This window comes from Falco rusticolus, chromosome 4 (genome assembly GCF_015220075.1).
Source record: "Falco rusticolus isolate bFalRus1 chromosome 4, bFalRus1.pri, whole genome shotgun sequence".
Classification (NCBI taxonomy): Eukaryota; Metazoa; Chordata; class Aves; order Falconiformes; family Falconidae; genus Falco; species Falco rusticolus.
Genome location: NC_051190.1, coordinates 5,639,622 through 5,652,852, shown reverse-complemented (window position 1 = coordinate 5,652,852; position 13,231 = coordinate 5,639,622). Strand labels below are relative to the sequence as shown.

Here is a 13,231-nt window from a genome sequence, read left to right as displayed (position 1 = left end):
TCCATTCAGTAGTCCTAGCCATCCTTTAAGAGAAACCATGAAAACATGCAGAATCTAGTGTAACCGTTGTGAGAGTGAGCAAATAGCAAACCCTTTCTGGCACGCAAAGATGTTAAAAAAACCTGGGCAATCCACTGTCTGAGTGGTAGCGTGTTTATATATCAGCATGTGCAGAAAGATAGCTGTCCCAGAAGAAATACAGATAGCTAGTAATAACGAAAAGCTGAGAGAGCTTGTTTCAGTTCACATCAGCTTCCTAATTATGGTAAGAAACAGCCACACCTAGGGGAGCATCTGTTTTCTCTGCTTTTTCAGCATAGCAGTCCTGTAACCTGTCCTGGAATAGATACTCCCTGTACTCGGGGATGTGCTGTTGCTTTGCAAGGGAGAACTGGTGGTCCGATATTTTCCACACTCAAGGAGAACTGGAGTTACCTGTAGACTAACTCCTTTTCACCCTCTGTCAGCTAAGACAATGACCAGAAAGAAACTAGTCCAGCTCAAAAATACATCTGAAGAGCAGCAGAGATATTTGGCGATATTTTTTTTTTTTTTTCCTGGTGTGGAAACATTTGGAAGAAGTTGTGCATTCCAAATTTGGACTGTTTTGAGGTGAATTATTTTACACAGCTCTAGGCTAAGTTATAAAACATTCTCTATGAAGTAGCTGATCTGACTGCAGGATTGAGTCGAATAGAAAAGCCTGTGTCTCAGCAGGTCTAAAGTCCTCCTTTCAGATATCCACTACAGCTGGAGCATATTATCAAGAAGAAAAAAAGACTTTTCTGCAGAGAAACAGGCTAGTATCTTCTCCCGCGGAAGATATTTTTAGTGCCTGAAATTTTTGTACTGGAGCCCTTTCTGACTACAAGATGCATTACCAGTGTACCTGGCAAAAAACAAGTAAGGACAATCCAACAACAAAGATGTCCAAGTGAAAAGTTTTTGCAAAAAATCCAAAGCCAGCATGCTTTTAGGAGAGGTAACTCAACATTTTCAGTCAGTCCAAGAAGGCTGGTGAAATTAGCTCATAGCTTTGGCCTCTACAGTAAATTGGAATGTGTTTTCTTTTTCTCTTTGATTTAGTGGCTATAATGGTTGAAGTTTCCCGCTACCTTGTGTAAAGCGTTGCAAGGAAGGTGCAAATCAGAAACTTGTGTTGCTCTAAAAGGTGTTCATGCCTGCCCAGGCTTGCTGAGGAGCATGGCTGTAAGCCAGAGGATGTTCTAGGAGTATGGGCAAGATGGGATGGGACATTCGGCCGCATTCCTGCCTTGCCCTCTGCCCCCATGAGGGCACTTTCCCAACTGCTTTTCCCCTCTGAACACCTAAGTAGAAGAGATGAAAAAGCTGAAGGATTGGTGCCCTTCTGGCAGCAGGATGGTGTGGTGTAGGTTTACCACAGTGAAGGGGGACAACACTTGAGGAAATACCCATGTGGAGAGACTAGCTGCTGCAAAGCTCGATGGAAGACATAAGCAGAACAAGAAAAACCCACCAGGACACCTAGAATGACTGCCAGGAAATGCATCAGTGGGAGAATTAAGAAGGCAAAACATCTTCTACAACAGTGACTTAGTGCCAGGCTGTTGGAGGTCCTAGAGAAACCAATTTGTCTGGGTGCTTTTGAAGGTCAGCAGTCTCACCAGAGAGCTGGACCCTTCACCCTGTCCAAAAGACGCATGCGTTTTCTTTTAGGATCAGCCTCACTGTCAGAAATTGCTCTTGTTTGTCTGAAAGCGTGGGCACGCCGAGCTCAGCCCGGGCCTGCTGGCTCCCACCGCCCGAGGCTGCGCTACGTGCGCGGTACCATTTGCACAGTGGACCTGAATGTCTGCGCGGGCATGGATGTGCCCCCCCAGCTCCCAGGCTTCAACTGCAGCAAGCCAGCAGCGGGCTGCTCCCGGGGCCGCAGGAAGAGATGTAGGACCGATCAGCGCTGTGGTGTTTAATGCTTTGTTACACAAAGCATCCAGTGAAATGGCTGCAGAGAGCAAATGACCTGTTTGAGAATTGTAATTCATTAATGTGTATCCCTACACACGCAATGGCTGACTGAGTGGTGCTTAGGACCGGAGGGGAGGAGACCCAGCACAGGAGAGGGGCAGATTTCCTATTCAAGCTTTTATATAGATTGTCCCACCTCAAGCTTCTCTATTTGTGTGTGTGGGGGGGTCCTTTCTAGTTTGTTATTACCATGCTCTGTGTTCCCCACCACCACCTTTCAGAGACTAAAATCTTCCAGTACCTTTTGACACAAGTTTCAAAGAAAGATCAGGCAGGGGAAGTGAGCTGTGGTTTCGTCTTGGGGCCCTGCCACAAAGGGCAGGATAGCTGGCTGCTGTAGTGTACAGATTTCTGAATTTCAATCTTAATTGTCATCGCAGTGAGCGTGGAGGGTGTGTGCGCAGCAACATGTGCTTTCAATAAAGCTGCTGCTGTTGTTTTCATAATGCTTCCATGATTACCCCAGTGTCTTGTACAAAATCATCAGATATACAGCAACAAAAAAATCCCCTCCCATCCTCCAGTATAAAAACCTCTTTTCAGAGGCAGTGCCAGCGCCAGGCAGCATTGTGGCAGCCCCACTGCCCTGAGTTCTCACACTTCTCAGATGTCCCGTTAACAGCATTTTCCCCTCCAGCTAGGAACAGCTCTCAAGTCACACAAAGCAAAATTCTTGTGAATCCTCTAAAACCCATTGACAAATGCTATGGTGGCTGTTCTTCTCCCCAGATGGAGCTCTGGCCTTATCTGTCAAATAAAGTCTGTCCTTGTCAAATGTATTGTGCATCTAGCCAGGCCGTTCAGCACCTAGCATCCTTGGGTGGGTTTGCATTTCCAGACAACAGCACGGGGAGGTCTTCTAATCCTCTTACCTTGATGTTTTGAAGTGGCCCAGCTGGAAACTGGAGTTAAGGAAAGTTGAAGAGCTTGAAAAAAAGTCAACCTTATTTGGGATAAAGTACTGAACTCCAGGGGATGAAAGTGCAAACTGCAGGCTGCACCTGACTGATAGCCATGCAAGCAGAGGGGAGCCCACTGTGCATATTTATCTATCCCTTGTTGACGCTGCAGCCCTCTCAACAGCTCTTCTCAGCCTCCGCTTAGGTGCAACTTCACTGTCCCTCTTGACATCCACAGGGTTCGATGTACTGGAGTGAATGCGGGGTGCCTGCTGTCACCTTACCCTAGACTTATTTCAGTCAGTGGAAGCTTAACAGTGCCTGAAATGGGAGGAAGAGGTTGCTTAGTCGGTATACTATATGGTATATACTGTATCTTTACAGTATAGCTGTCCTCCAAGCACAGTTTTAACCAGTTTGGCTTTCTGAGTTGGTAGTGTGCTGTGGGTAATTGCAGAGTTCCACAGTGCAGAGCTTTATAGAAGAAAACATCAGAATGGGATGAATTCTGCCCAGGTAAACTCTACTGCACAACAACCAGAATACCTAGATTTGACCTATAATCCTGGCAGGGCGATTTGCAAAGGCTGTGGCTACCCCATGCAAAACTTTATCCCTGATCTTCTCCTTATCGTGCTCTTTGGATTTTATTTTTATTTTGTAACTATTGACTACCACCTCAAAAAGACAGGACTGAGTTCCTCGTACTATATATGTGTATATATATATATAAATAATTCCCAGCAGCAGGTATCTCGGAAGATTTTCTTTCAGCAGTGTTACTCCATGTAGCTCCTGTTCCCTGATGACAAGCCACAGGGGTACTCAGGTAGGTGTTCCAGCGTCCAGCGCAAAGGTACTTGAGGGCTTGTTGATGCACTGAGATTAAAAGGCACAGTTAAAACAGTACAGGTCAGTGCAAAGTGGGCTAAAGCTACCAGGCTGGGTTTTTTTAAGAAATAGATGCGTTTGTCATTGTCCAAATTACAGTTGGGTAAATCCTTCTCATCTGCGCACCTCCATGATGAATATATTCTGACTACACCGATACAGTGCCTTGTCACATCTAACACAGAGGTGTTTTAAGATCCCTTTACACTATCTGACTGTAGCTCATGCCCCGAATAGTTTTGTAATACAGCTTTCCAGTGAAGAGCAAGATTTATTCTCCTTTACAGGAAAGATATATCTGCAGTATATCTACTCTGTACCAGAACAGCAAGCCCTCGGTTATTTGGTTTTATGTTCTGTTATTCCCCTGAGGTTCCTATACGTATGCACGTTGTGTGTGAGAGCATTTCTGCTGGTTTTCTGCAACTGATACTTGCAGAATGCAGCTTCTATTTCCTGACCGGCTTTTCATGTACGAGTGGGTAAGACTGCGTTACCCTGGATGTGGGTGTGCAGGCTGCTGCATTCAGTGGCCAACGCCGATGGCTTCGGAGAAAGCGAGAGGAGCCACGTGAGCCAGCTCCTCACCTGCAGTGAATGTGGGACAAGCAACCTCAGCATCTGCCCTGCGTGCAAGCAGCTGCCGTGGAATAACTGATGTTTTACAAAAGCCCACACACTCAGGCTACAGTAATTTGGCACAAACCCAAAAGGGCTGCGTCTTACCCGCTCCTGCCTTGCAGAGCTGTGTGCTTAAAGCCCACTGCATCCATCGTGCCTCTTGCAGCAGAGTTCAACAACAAGCTCATCCCATCTCTCCATTTTCCTGAGCGAGTTGCGTATAATTCACTGAGTATCTTTTCAGCAGCTCTGCGATCTCTTGCTGCTGCTGCTCTGCCCACACCAGCCACTGCTGGGTTATTTGCTGTCTGGGTCAGCAGCGGGGCAAACCCTCCTTTCCCAGTGTGGAGAGGTGGGGTGCGGGATGGATCAGTGGCCACCAGTGCTGCATACATGCACAGCTGGTAAATGCAGCGTCCCAGCCTGTGGTCCCCTCTGGGAGGGCCAGGCAGTAGCCAGGTGAGGCAGCCATGGGCTAGCACAGGTCGTGATGCAACTGCACTGCAGCAGCATTGCTGGCAGCTCCACAAATAGCACCTCAAACCCCACCGAGCACAACTGGCTCTTGGGCTCCCAGCAGCGCTCGGAGAGCCAAGCAAGGACTTTCCTTCTGCACCAGTCTCAGCATTCATGTGTTCTTGGTAATATTCTCCAGATAGTGTAGCAGTCAATTGAAGCCGGGGACTCTTTTGGTGGAAAACAAACATGTAACATCTGCCCCAACCCCAAATAAAACCAACCTCACAAGTCTTTTTCAGGGTCTGCATCAGCTTTTACGGAAATACAATTATTTGCCCAACTGTGGCCAACTGGTTTTGATGCTAGGAGAAGTGAGTCCTTATGTTACAGCACAAATTGTTTGCAAAATGTCTGATGTGCAAATAAAATGGATTAGAGAGTTCTGTGTTCTCACCAGAGCAAATGAAACAGAAATAATTTTTTTCCTTCATGCTTACAGGTTCCAGGAGGAGTGGACTCGGGACACTGTAGCTCCTGGGTGTTGCAAAGACAACAGTCGTCTGCCTAAGTTCACCAAGAGCGGTAGTGCGCCTGTGAAACAAGCTGTACCAGGACACAACACTGCAGTACAGGCAGTGAATTCAATACATGTCGTTGAAGTCTATGGGCATAAGGATAGTTATAACAAACCAAGCTGTCAGTTACCTGGATAGCTGGTGTCTGAGATACAATCGCTCCTCTGGACCAAAAAGAAATTTGCAGAGAAATACGTGCCTTAAAGACAACATAGAAAGTTAATTATTCATATGAGTTTGAAAGTTTTCTATATTCTAAGATGGTTATTTAACAGAAATGCTTCAAAGTCTGATACAAATGAAAAAGAAAGGAATGTTGAGGCTGGCAGGCCGTAGCTATTCTCTATGGTGTGCTATGTGTTATGACCACGGCAGAAGCTTAATGTCATTGTTCTGTACCTCTAGAGAGAAATGGTAGCCAGTTTGTCTATTTGCCTCATACAAAGTCACTGATGATAATTACACATGCGTAAGATTCCAACCTTCTTTTAACCAGTGTTTTTTGTAAGCATTTCAGAATGAAAAATCCCCCATATTTTTACACAGTAGTATGATAGAACCGCAATAAAATTCTGTTTTTAATTAAAAGCCCCCGTTGTTTTCTATCAGGAAGGCCTTTTTGTTTAATTCATCTGTTCCGCATGTAGAGACCACGTGAGACCGGGTGCAGCAGAGGCACATCTTCAGGTCCACCAGCCTGTCGGAGAGGGGAGAGCGTACGGAAGGATGTGCAGCCTTGCTGTGGCATGCTTTGCCCTGCGAGGGAGCATACATACCATGGACACCTATACCTGGTGTACGTGCCAAGCTGGTGTGGGGGCTTGTGGCTGGGGAAGGCAGTGCAGCCTTCCTGGAGCAGCGTGGCTCAGACGGTGGCTGCAGCATCCCTGGGAGAGCACTCTAAATAAAGGGGTGATGTAGTTTTTTGGAAACCTGCATTCCTTTCCTATTATTCATGTGTTCACTGTGTGAGGAAACAAGTTTTTTTTTTCCTCGTTTTGTCCATTTTGTATAGTCAAATTACTGATATGGCTCTTACTCTGCTGTTTGTGTGCACACACGTGTATCTTATAGTTACAGTATAGTTACTCTTCCTCAAGTTGAAGCCTTATTTATTCTTCTGTCATCAGCTGTCTAATGGGTATCATCACATTCCTGTCATGATGGAAATACGATCTTATTGCAAGTTCCAGTAATTGTTGTATTGTATATACCACTTGTTATGAATCGATTATCCTCTTAAGACCTTTAGTTCTGAAGTTTAGGTTTGGAAATTCAAATTCTTGTAGCTTGCTGTCAGGCCCAGAAATGCCCTGTTCCATCCTGGCCATACTTGGCAGAGATGAAAAACACATGCTTGAGCTTCAGCTATGTGGAAATTGCTGCAAAGGAGCTTTTTGTTGTTGTTCTTTTATACATATATAACAGGCTGCACTTCTGCAATGCACTTCTTAATGCATGCTGTGAAAAGGAGAATGGATATACTTCTCAAGGCTCGTTCCAATTAAGTTCTCAATTCATTAAATCAATACTAGTCAATGTTTATTAGGACGTATTTGTGCCATGAACCGTTTTTCCTGCAGTTTTTTGGTATCCTGCCAGACCCAGCCAGCTTCTGTACCTGGATGTGTTTCTTGCATCCCACATGCAGCGTTTGCTTCTGACTGCGTGCGGGGCTGGCAGCAGCTCCATTGCCTGTCCCATCACCTGCAGGCACTGCCCGTCCAGCCTGGCGTGGCTGCTGGCAATGTTTGGGGGCATGCCAAGGGGTCAGAAAGTTTTTGAGAAGATGCGTTATCAAGTCTTGGTGCAAGGCAGCCCCTGAGAGGGACTCCTCCCAGCTGGAGACCCTAGCGGTGTGCCCTCAAGCGGAAAATGGGATGCAAGGAGGTGACATCTCTGCACAAAGCTGTGCATTCCAGCTGTCACAGCAGCAGCTTCTCCTCACTGCTGGTGTGGGGCTTTCTGACAGCACAGCTGGCTGGGCTCCAGCCGCCAGAGGAAAGCACTCCTGGGTCCTCTTTGAGAGCAAAGACTTGAATAGCATCAGTGGTCAAAGTCCACAGGTGGACAAAAATAAAACCAAAATGTGCAAAAGGAGCACAGAGAGGAACAAAGGCTGGGAGAACCAGCCGACCATCTGAGATGCTTCTATACATATGGCTGGTATGTTAGAATTAAATGCAAAGAAGTTAAAGACTTCCCACGCAAAAGGTACAACTCGTGCTCAAGGGACAAATGACGGGACTAGAATCTTGGCACGGTAAGTCACAGATTGTTCCAGGTCGGATCCATGAGAAGAAAGGTCTGTGCATTCTCTGAAGTTCAGCATGAGGTGAAATGCTGGTTAATTAGTGTCTGTGGTTGAAGAACAAAGGGTGAAGGAGCGTGGAGCGTGGGCTGCTGGGCATTCAGCACCTGCATCTGGGAGGAGGAGCTGGCAGAAGTTTATGTGGGGAAATAATAGGACCACCTTTAATATTGGGTAATTTTGCCTAATTCTTCGCTGGAAAAGTGTACAGCTATCAGGAGTTCAAACATATGTCTTGGTGACTGCTTTATTTCCAAAGGTGTGGGAAGTGGGGTGGCAGTTGCCTCTGACTGTAGCAGGAAAAAGCTTTAAAAATCAAAGTCATATTTGGGTGAATGTGAAAATAGCTGACATCACATTTTTAAGAAAAGGAGGAAGAGCAGAAGAATAAGGAGAATGGACCTCAAACAGGCACATTTTGACATGCCAAAATAACAGACGATCTATGCAGAAATAATCTGATAGATGGAGCGCAGGAGAGCTGGCAGTCACTGGCAGAGACTGTTTAAAGGCTGCCAGACAAACCCAATGCAGAGGACAGCAAAAATCTGATACAGCTGCCTCAGGAACTCTGAGGACGTGAAAATCAGAGCAGAAAAACTCAAAAAATGGAAATGGGGCAGATGACTGAGGAGCAGGACAAAAAGGAGTGGAGCTGTTCGGAAAGATAAGAGGTAATGTACGTTACTGCAAGCATGGGAAATGAAAGAAGAGAATAACACAGTGGAAGAAACAGTAAAACTGCAAGTAAGGTATTTCTTTGGAAAAGAAAAAATGGACACAGAGATGACAACCACTTAATGTCTACTTTGGATCAGGCATCACTGAAGAGTTCACTGGTTAATGCAATGAATTTTAACATCGGACTGGGATTGCAGCCTAGAATAAAGCAAGCAAAAGATCACAAATATTAAGATAAATGTGATTCCATGATGAAATTAAGCCTAAAGCACTAAAGCATTGGCTAAGCAACACTTGAACCATCACTGCTTTAGGAAACTGATGGGACGAGGGAGGTCTTAGAAGATGGGAAAGGGCTAACCTAACTTTCTTAAGGGGAGAGTAGAAAACTGCAAGAAGTACCAGGATGAAGGGCCTTCTCTGATACCCGGAAAGGGTGTAGGACAGATGATTATAAACATCGAATTTGCAAAGGCGGCACATCTCAACCTAGGATTAAACAGAGCTGTAGGCCCAGGAGGGAACAGTTCTGTTCTACAGTGATGTCCTGCCTGCCCTGTTAAAAGCAGGTAAGGCGCACGTGTGAAGGGTGGCCCAGTTAGGCTTGAACCTGTCCTCTGCAGCCCTTTAGAATTTCCTTCTTCTTCCACATCTCTGCAACTATGTTAATTGGATTTCATGATTTAGCTCCCTGGCATTTTAATTTTATCATGTGACTTTAAATGTAATCATATGATTGCAAGTCACTGAGTGAAACAAATGCACTTGTTGGGATGTCTGGGTCAACACACTGTGTGAGAAGGGAGCCCAGTTGCCCTGTTCTGCAGATGAGTCTAAACTGTGAGATGTTTGATGGGTGAAAGTAAAACCTTGAGATGACAAGGACATTGATGGCCATGGGAAGCAACAGAGAAGGTAGGTAAATTTATTGTCTCTGTGCCAGAGCATTGGATTACTATCATTTATTTAGGCATCTAACACAAGAGGCAGCAAAATTACACAAGAAAAGGAAAAAACACCCATACTGTTTTTACAAGATTTGTGGCTTGGTTCCCTCTGGGACGGTGCTTAGTTTATGATGGCTGCACCCCCTGGAGTTAGCTTTATTGCTCATGTAAACATTATTTATTGTCAGAAGGAAAATAAGTGCTGTGCAGGAAGGAGATGAAAGCAGCTGAGAATCTAAAATAGACATTTAAAAACTCGTATTTATTAAGTTAACCCTTAAATGTTTGCCAGCCAGTGGTTTCAAATGGATTTAGGCTCCCATTTCTGCTACAGATGACTTGCACTTCCTTGTGTATTTGATGAAACCGATGGCTTGCACTTAAAGAACAAGTTAAAATGCCACAAACTACATAAACAAGCACAAGACGGTCTTCTCCCTGCATGGATGCTTATAATTTAATCAATGCATGTTACAGTATGACAGGATAATTCTTCACAGATTTAAAAACTGGCAACAGTGTTTATCAGAACAACTGCTTATATGCATTCCCTCATCCTGTAGTTTAAAACTTTTCCTAAACCAGGCAACTCTGCCGAGGCTGTTGCACTAGTCTGTTGTTACGCTTTGCCTGCTTGCAGAAAGCCACAAGACAGTTCTTAAGATCTTACGCTAAATACTAAACAGAATAGTTTTGAAGCCAGCTGACGTACTATTTGCTGTAGGAGGGTATCTGATCCGTATTTCCTTTTAAATGAAAAATCATTCTTTGAAGCAAAGGAAAGAATGCGTTTGCATGCTGGAAACCTGGAGCGCTGGATGCTGGAGCCCACAGCACCCCGAACAGGCAGCAGTAAGTCCTTACAGAAATATCTCCTGTGGGGACACCTACTTGTCTTTGTGGGATATCACAGAATGTAGTGTTGCCAGATCCTGTGATTTTTGTCGCAAGTCTCATGACATTTCTTATTTTCTTAAGCCACAAATGGTAGAGTTGGATGAATGTGTAAAAATCGCAGTTTCTATTTAAAAATAAGTAAGTGTCTTTCACTTGTATTTGGAGGGAGAAGTTTCAGTCCTAAAGTGTCAAACAACAGAAAAAACACACGAGTCTCTTAAGTTTCTTTGGTGGTAATGACATGATTTGCAGGGGCCTGACTTATGATTCACAAGTACATGAAGCTGTCAAATGTATGACCTTGACACATCTTCTACGGTTGAAAGAAAAGGAAAGACTTCCTTTTGATCTGGACGGAGCAATGAAGCTTGGGATGGATACCAGAGTAGCCACCATAGAGTTAACATTGCTTTCATGGAGCCTTCCACATGAATTTTTGGCCGTGCAGGCTTTCTCCTGGACACCTGCCCCTTGGGTATTATCCTGGCAGCCCCTAAAGATGCTGCGTTCCTCAGCGTGCTCTGCTGCTGTCAATCTCTTGGCTACAGGCTGCCATTGTTCAAAGTTTCTGTGGGAAGCTCCGGACCCAGAAAAGGGGCAGGACCATGAAAATGATGGAACGTGAACAACCTACAGGAGGTGGCGGATACCACTGGTCTGAAGCGGCACGGCACGGGAAAGCAGGAGCCCTCTGGTTACACCAGACATCGGCTGTGAGAACAGGATATAAATGACTGTTGGTTTGGGGTGGAGAGGAGGCAGACATCTCTAACAGTTTTCCTTCCGAAACATCCCAGTCATCAGCCATGTCTTAGAAGTAAAATAACTAAATGAATCTGCTACAATTCATTGTCAGATGTAAATGGCTTTTGCAACTATTTTTAAAATTTTTTTAGCAACGTCACGCAGCACAACTTTTTAATAACTTTAATTAAATGGTAGTTATAATTGAATCTTCTGCTTGGAAAGACCAAGAAGCAGACTTGGCAACATGCCAGCTGGTAGCTTTTGAGGTGATTTACGGTTGCATCCTTTCATAACTGATAGTTCAGCAAGAAGCTGTTAAACTGTTATACATATTTTATTTTGTTTAGGGATTTAAGTGTTCTGTGGAAGTTTCAGGAAAGATCCACATAAATGCTACCTGATAACATCGAATACAGTTTACAAGTTATCTGCAGAATTTATACTATATTTAAATAGTGCAGTAGCTCCTGTGCCCATAACAAACATGTGAGGAAAGAGGAGAAAGGAACATCAGAACAAGCACCTTGCAGGTGGAGGACCTCCAGCCAGAGTTGAGCATGCATGCTGCTCTGGCTTGCTTCAGAAAGGTGGCTGCATCTATAGGACTTTCCATCTTCAGCACATTTAATAACTGTTGAGAATTTTAAGAATGTTTTTTGGTTCGGGAGTAGGGTAGGGTAACTCATGGATGAGAAAAAGTCCAGAAAAGCTATCGATTTATGTTCTAAATATTCCTGGGACTTGTTTCACCTCCTCTTGGGCTCATTCCCCTACAAGAAAGAGCTTGACAAGTCAGACCACAGGCGAGAGCTGGGTACCAACCTCCAGCAGGGGTAAAGTGCGGTTCTTCTGTGACATTTCCACAACCTCTTGCTGTGGGGTGGAGCAGTACCTTTCAGATTTAAGGCAGCATTTTGAGTTCAACCTCGAAATACATGACTATGTAAAATCTGATTAAATCCCATCTCTTCAATCACACGAGCAGGTGATCTTTTCCAATTATTTTTTAAGAACTAGTATGAAGAAAGGAATGATTGACAGAGCTAGTCTGGAAAGGTTATTGTAGAATTACTCCACAAGCAATACCCACTTCTATTGTCACTGTACCCAGACCGTGTCAGCTGTGAGAACACTGTCTGGTCCCCAGCACCCTGCACATCAAGATGTTTCAAAAGCCAGTCTCCATTCCTGGTAGCTAACGCTAATGCAATGAAATGATGGGAACATGAAACTCCCCTGGCACAGCAGCAAGTGAGGCAGTGAAAGTTCATCTGGTGTAAGGCAGAGCAGAAGCAGCCTGTTCCCCGGATCCCTGATGCTATACTTAAGCATGGCATGTGTGTGTTCAGAGTGCTCATGTGTTTCTAGGTCAAGGTCATATGGAAGTGCTCACAGTAGTGTTTCCCACAGAAGGTATGTTGCATCTATGAGCTGGAGTCTGCAGTGGCTTCTAATCCTTGCCCAGACACTGGCCCTTAATTCCTACAGCCTGTGGGCTGCATGCTGGCAGCACACCTTCCTTTTTGTCCTTCCCGGCCTGTGGCAGTCAGGTGAGGCACTGAGCTGGCAGGGTGATGGCTTCCATGTGAGGGCACCGTAGAACAAGTGGCTTTGTTTTCTCCCTGGAGTTCTGCGGAATGTCAGTTTGCCAAACTTGTCAGCGGTTTATTTACACACCTGCTTTAAGGGGAGGATGCTCAAGTTGCTTTATTTGCTTCCTGCCTTCAAAGTATGTCAATGTTTTGGGGTTTCTAGGAAAAAAAAATTAGGTTTGTATTTTTTCTCCTGTTTATAATGCGATTTGTACTTTAAAAGGGATCAGGTATTGAGCTAAGTGTGGTTTTGAACATGTATGTGAAGCTGGCTGTTCATTATCCCATGTACAACACAACAGCCAACATCTAATGTAACTTCCATAATGTTTAACAAGCTGATTTATGATCAGTATACAAGGCCTTATTCTATATGTTGACTTTCCCATTGTGCCAGGAACAAGACATACTCAATTTTTCCATTATCAGCATCATTTTTTTTTTTTTTCACTAATGCCATCAAAATTTCCAAGGATTGGGTGTCATACAGCATAATTGGTGTGCATGTAATTCACTCATGTAACGAACACAAGAGGTTAAAACTGACCAGAGATTTCCAGACCTGTGGATGCTCTGGGCTATGATCTCACCCAAGTCAGTTCTG

The 13,231-nt window shown here is 44.6% G+C and overlaps 1 protein-coding gene across 1 annotated transcript in view; it reads left to right on the top strand.

Annotated features, from left to right (window-relative positions):
• Window positions 1-6,641, top strand: part of SUSD3 (sushi domain containing 3) — a gene marked incomplete at its 5' end in the record, with an annotated part of 34,623 nt that extends 27,982 nt beyond the window's left edge. The window contains one exon of the mRNA XM_037387178.1: window positions 5,377-6,641. Coding sequence (XP_037243075.1) covers window positions 5,377-5,590 — 214 coding nt within the window. The remainder of the gene's footprint in view (window positions 1-5,376) is intronic.
• Between the last annotated feature and the right edge of the window lie 6,590 nt (window positions 6,642-13,231).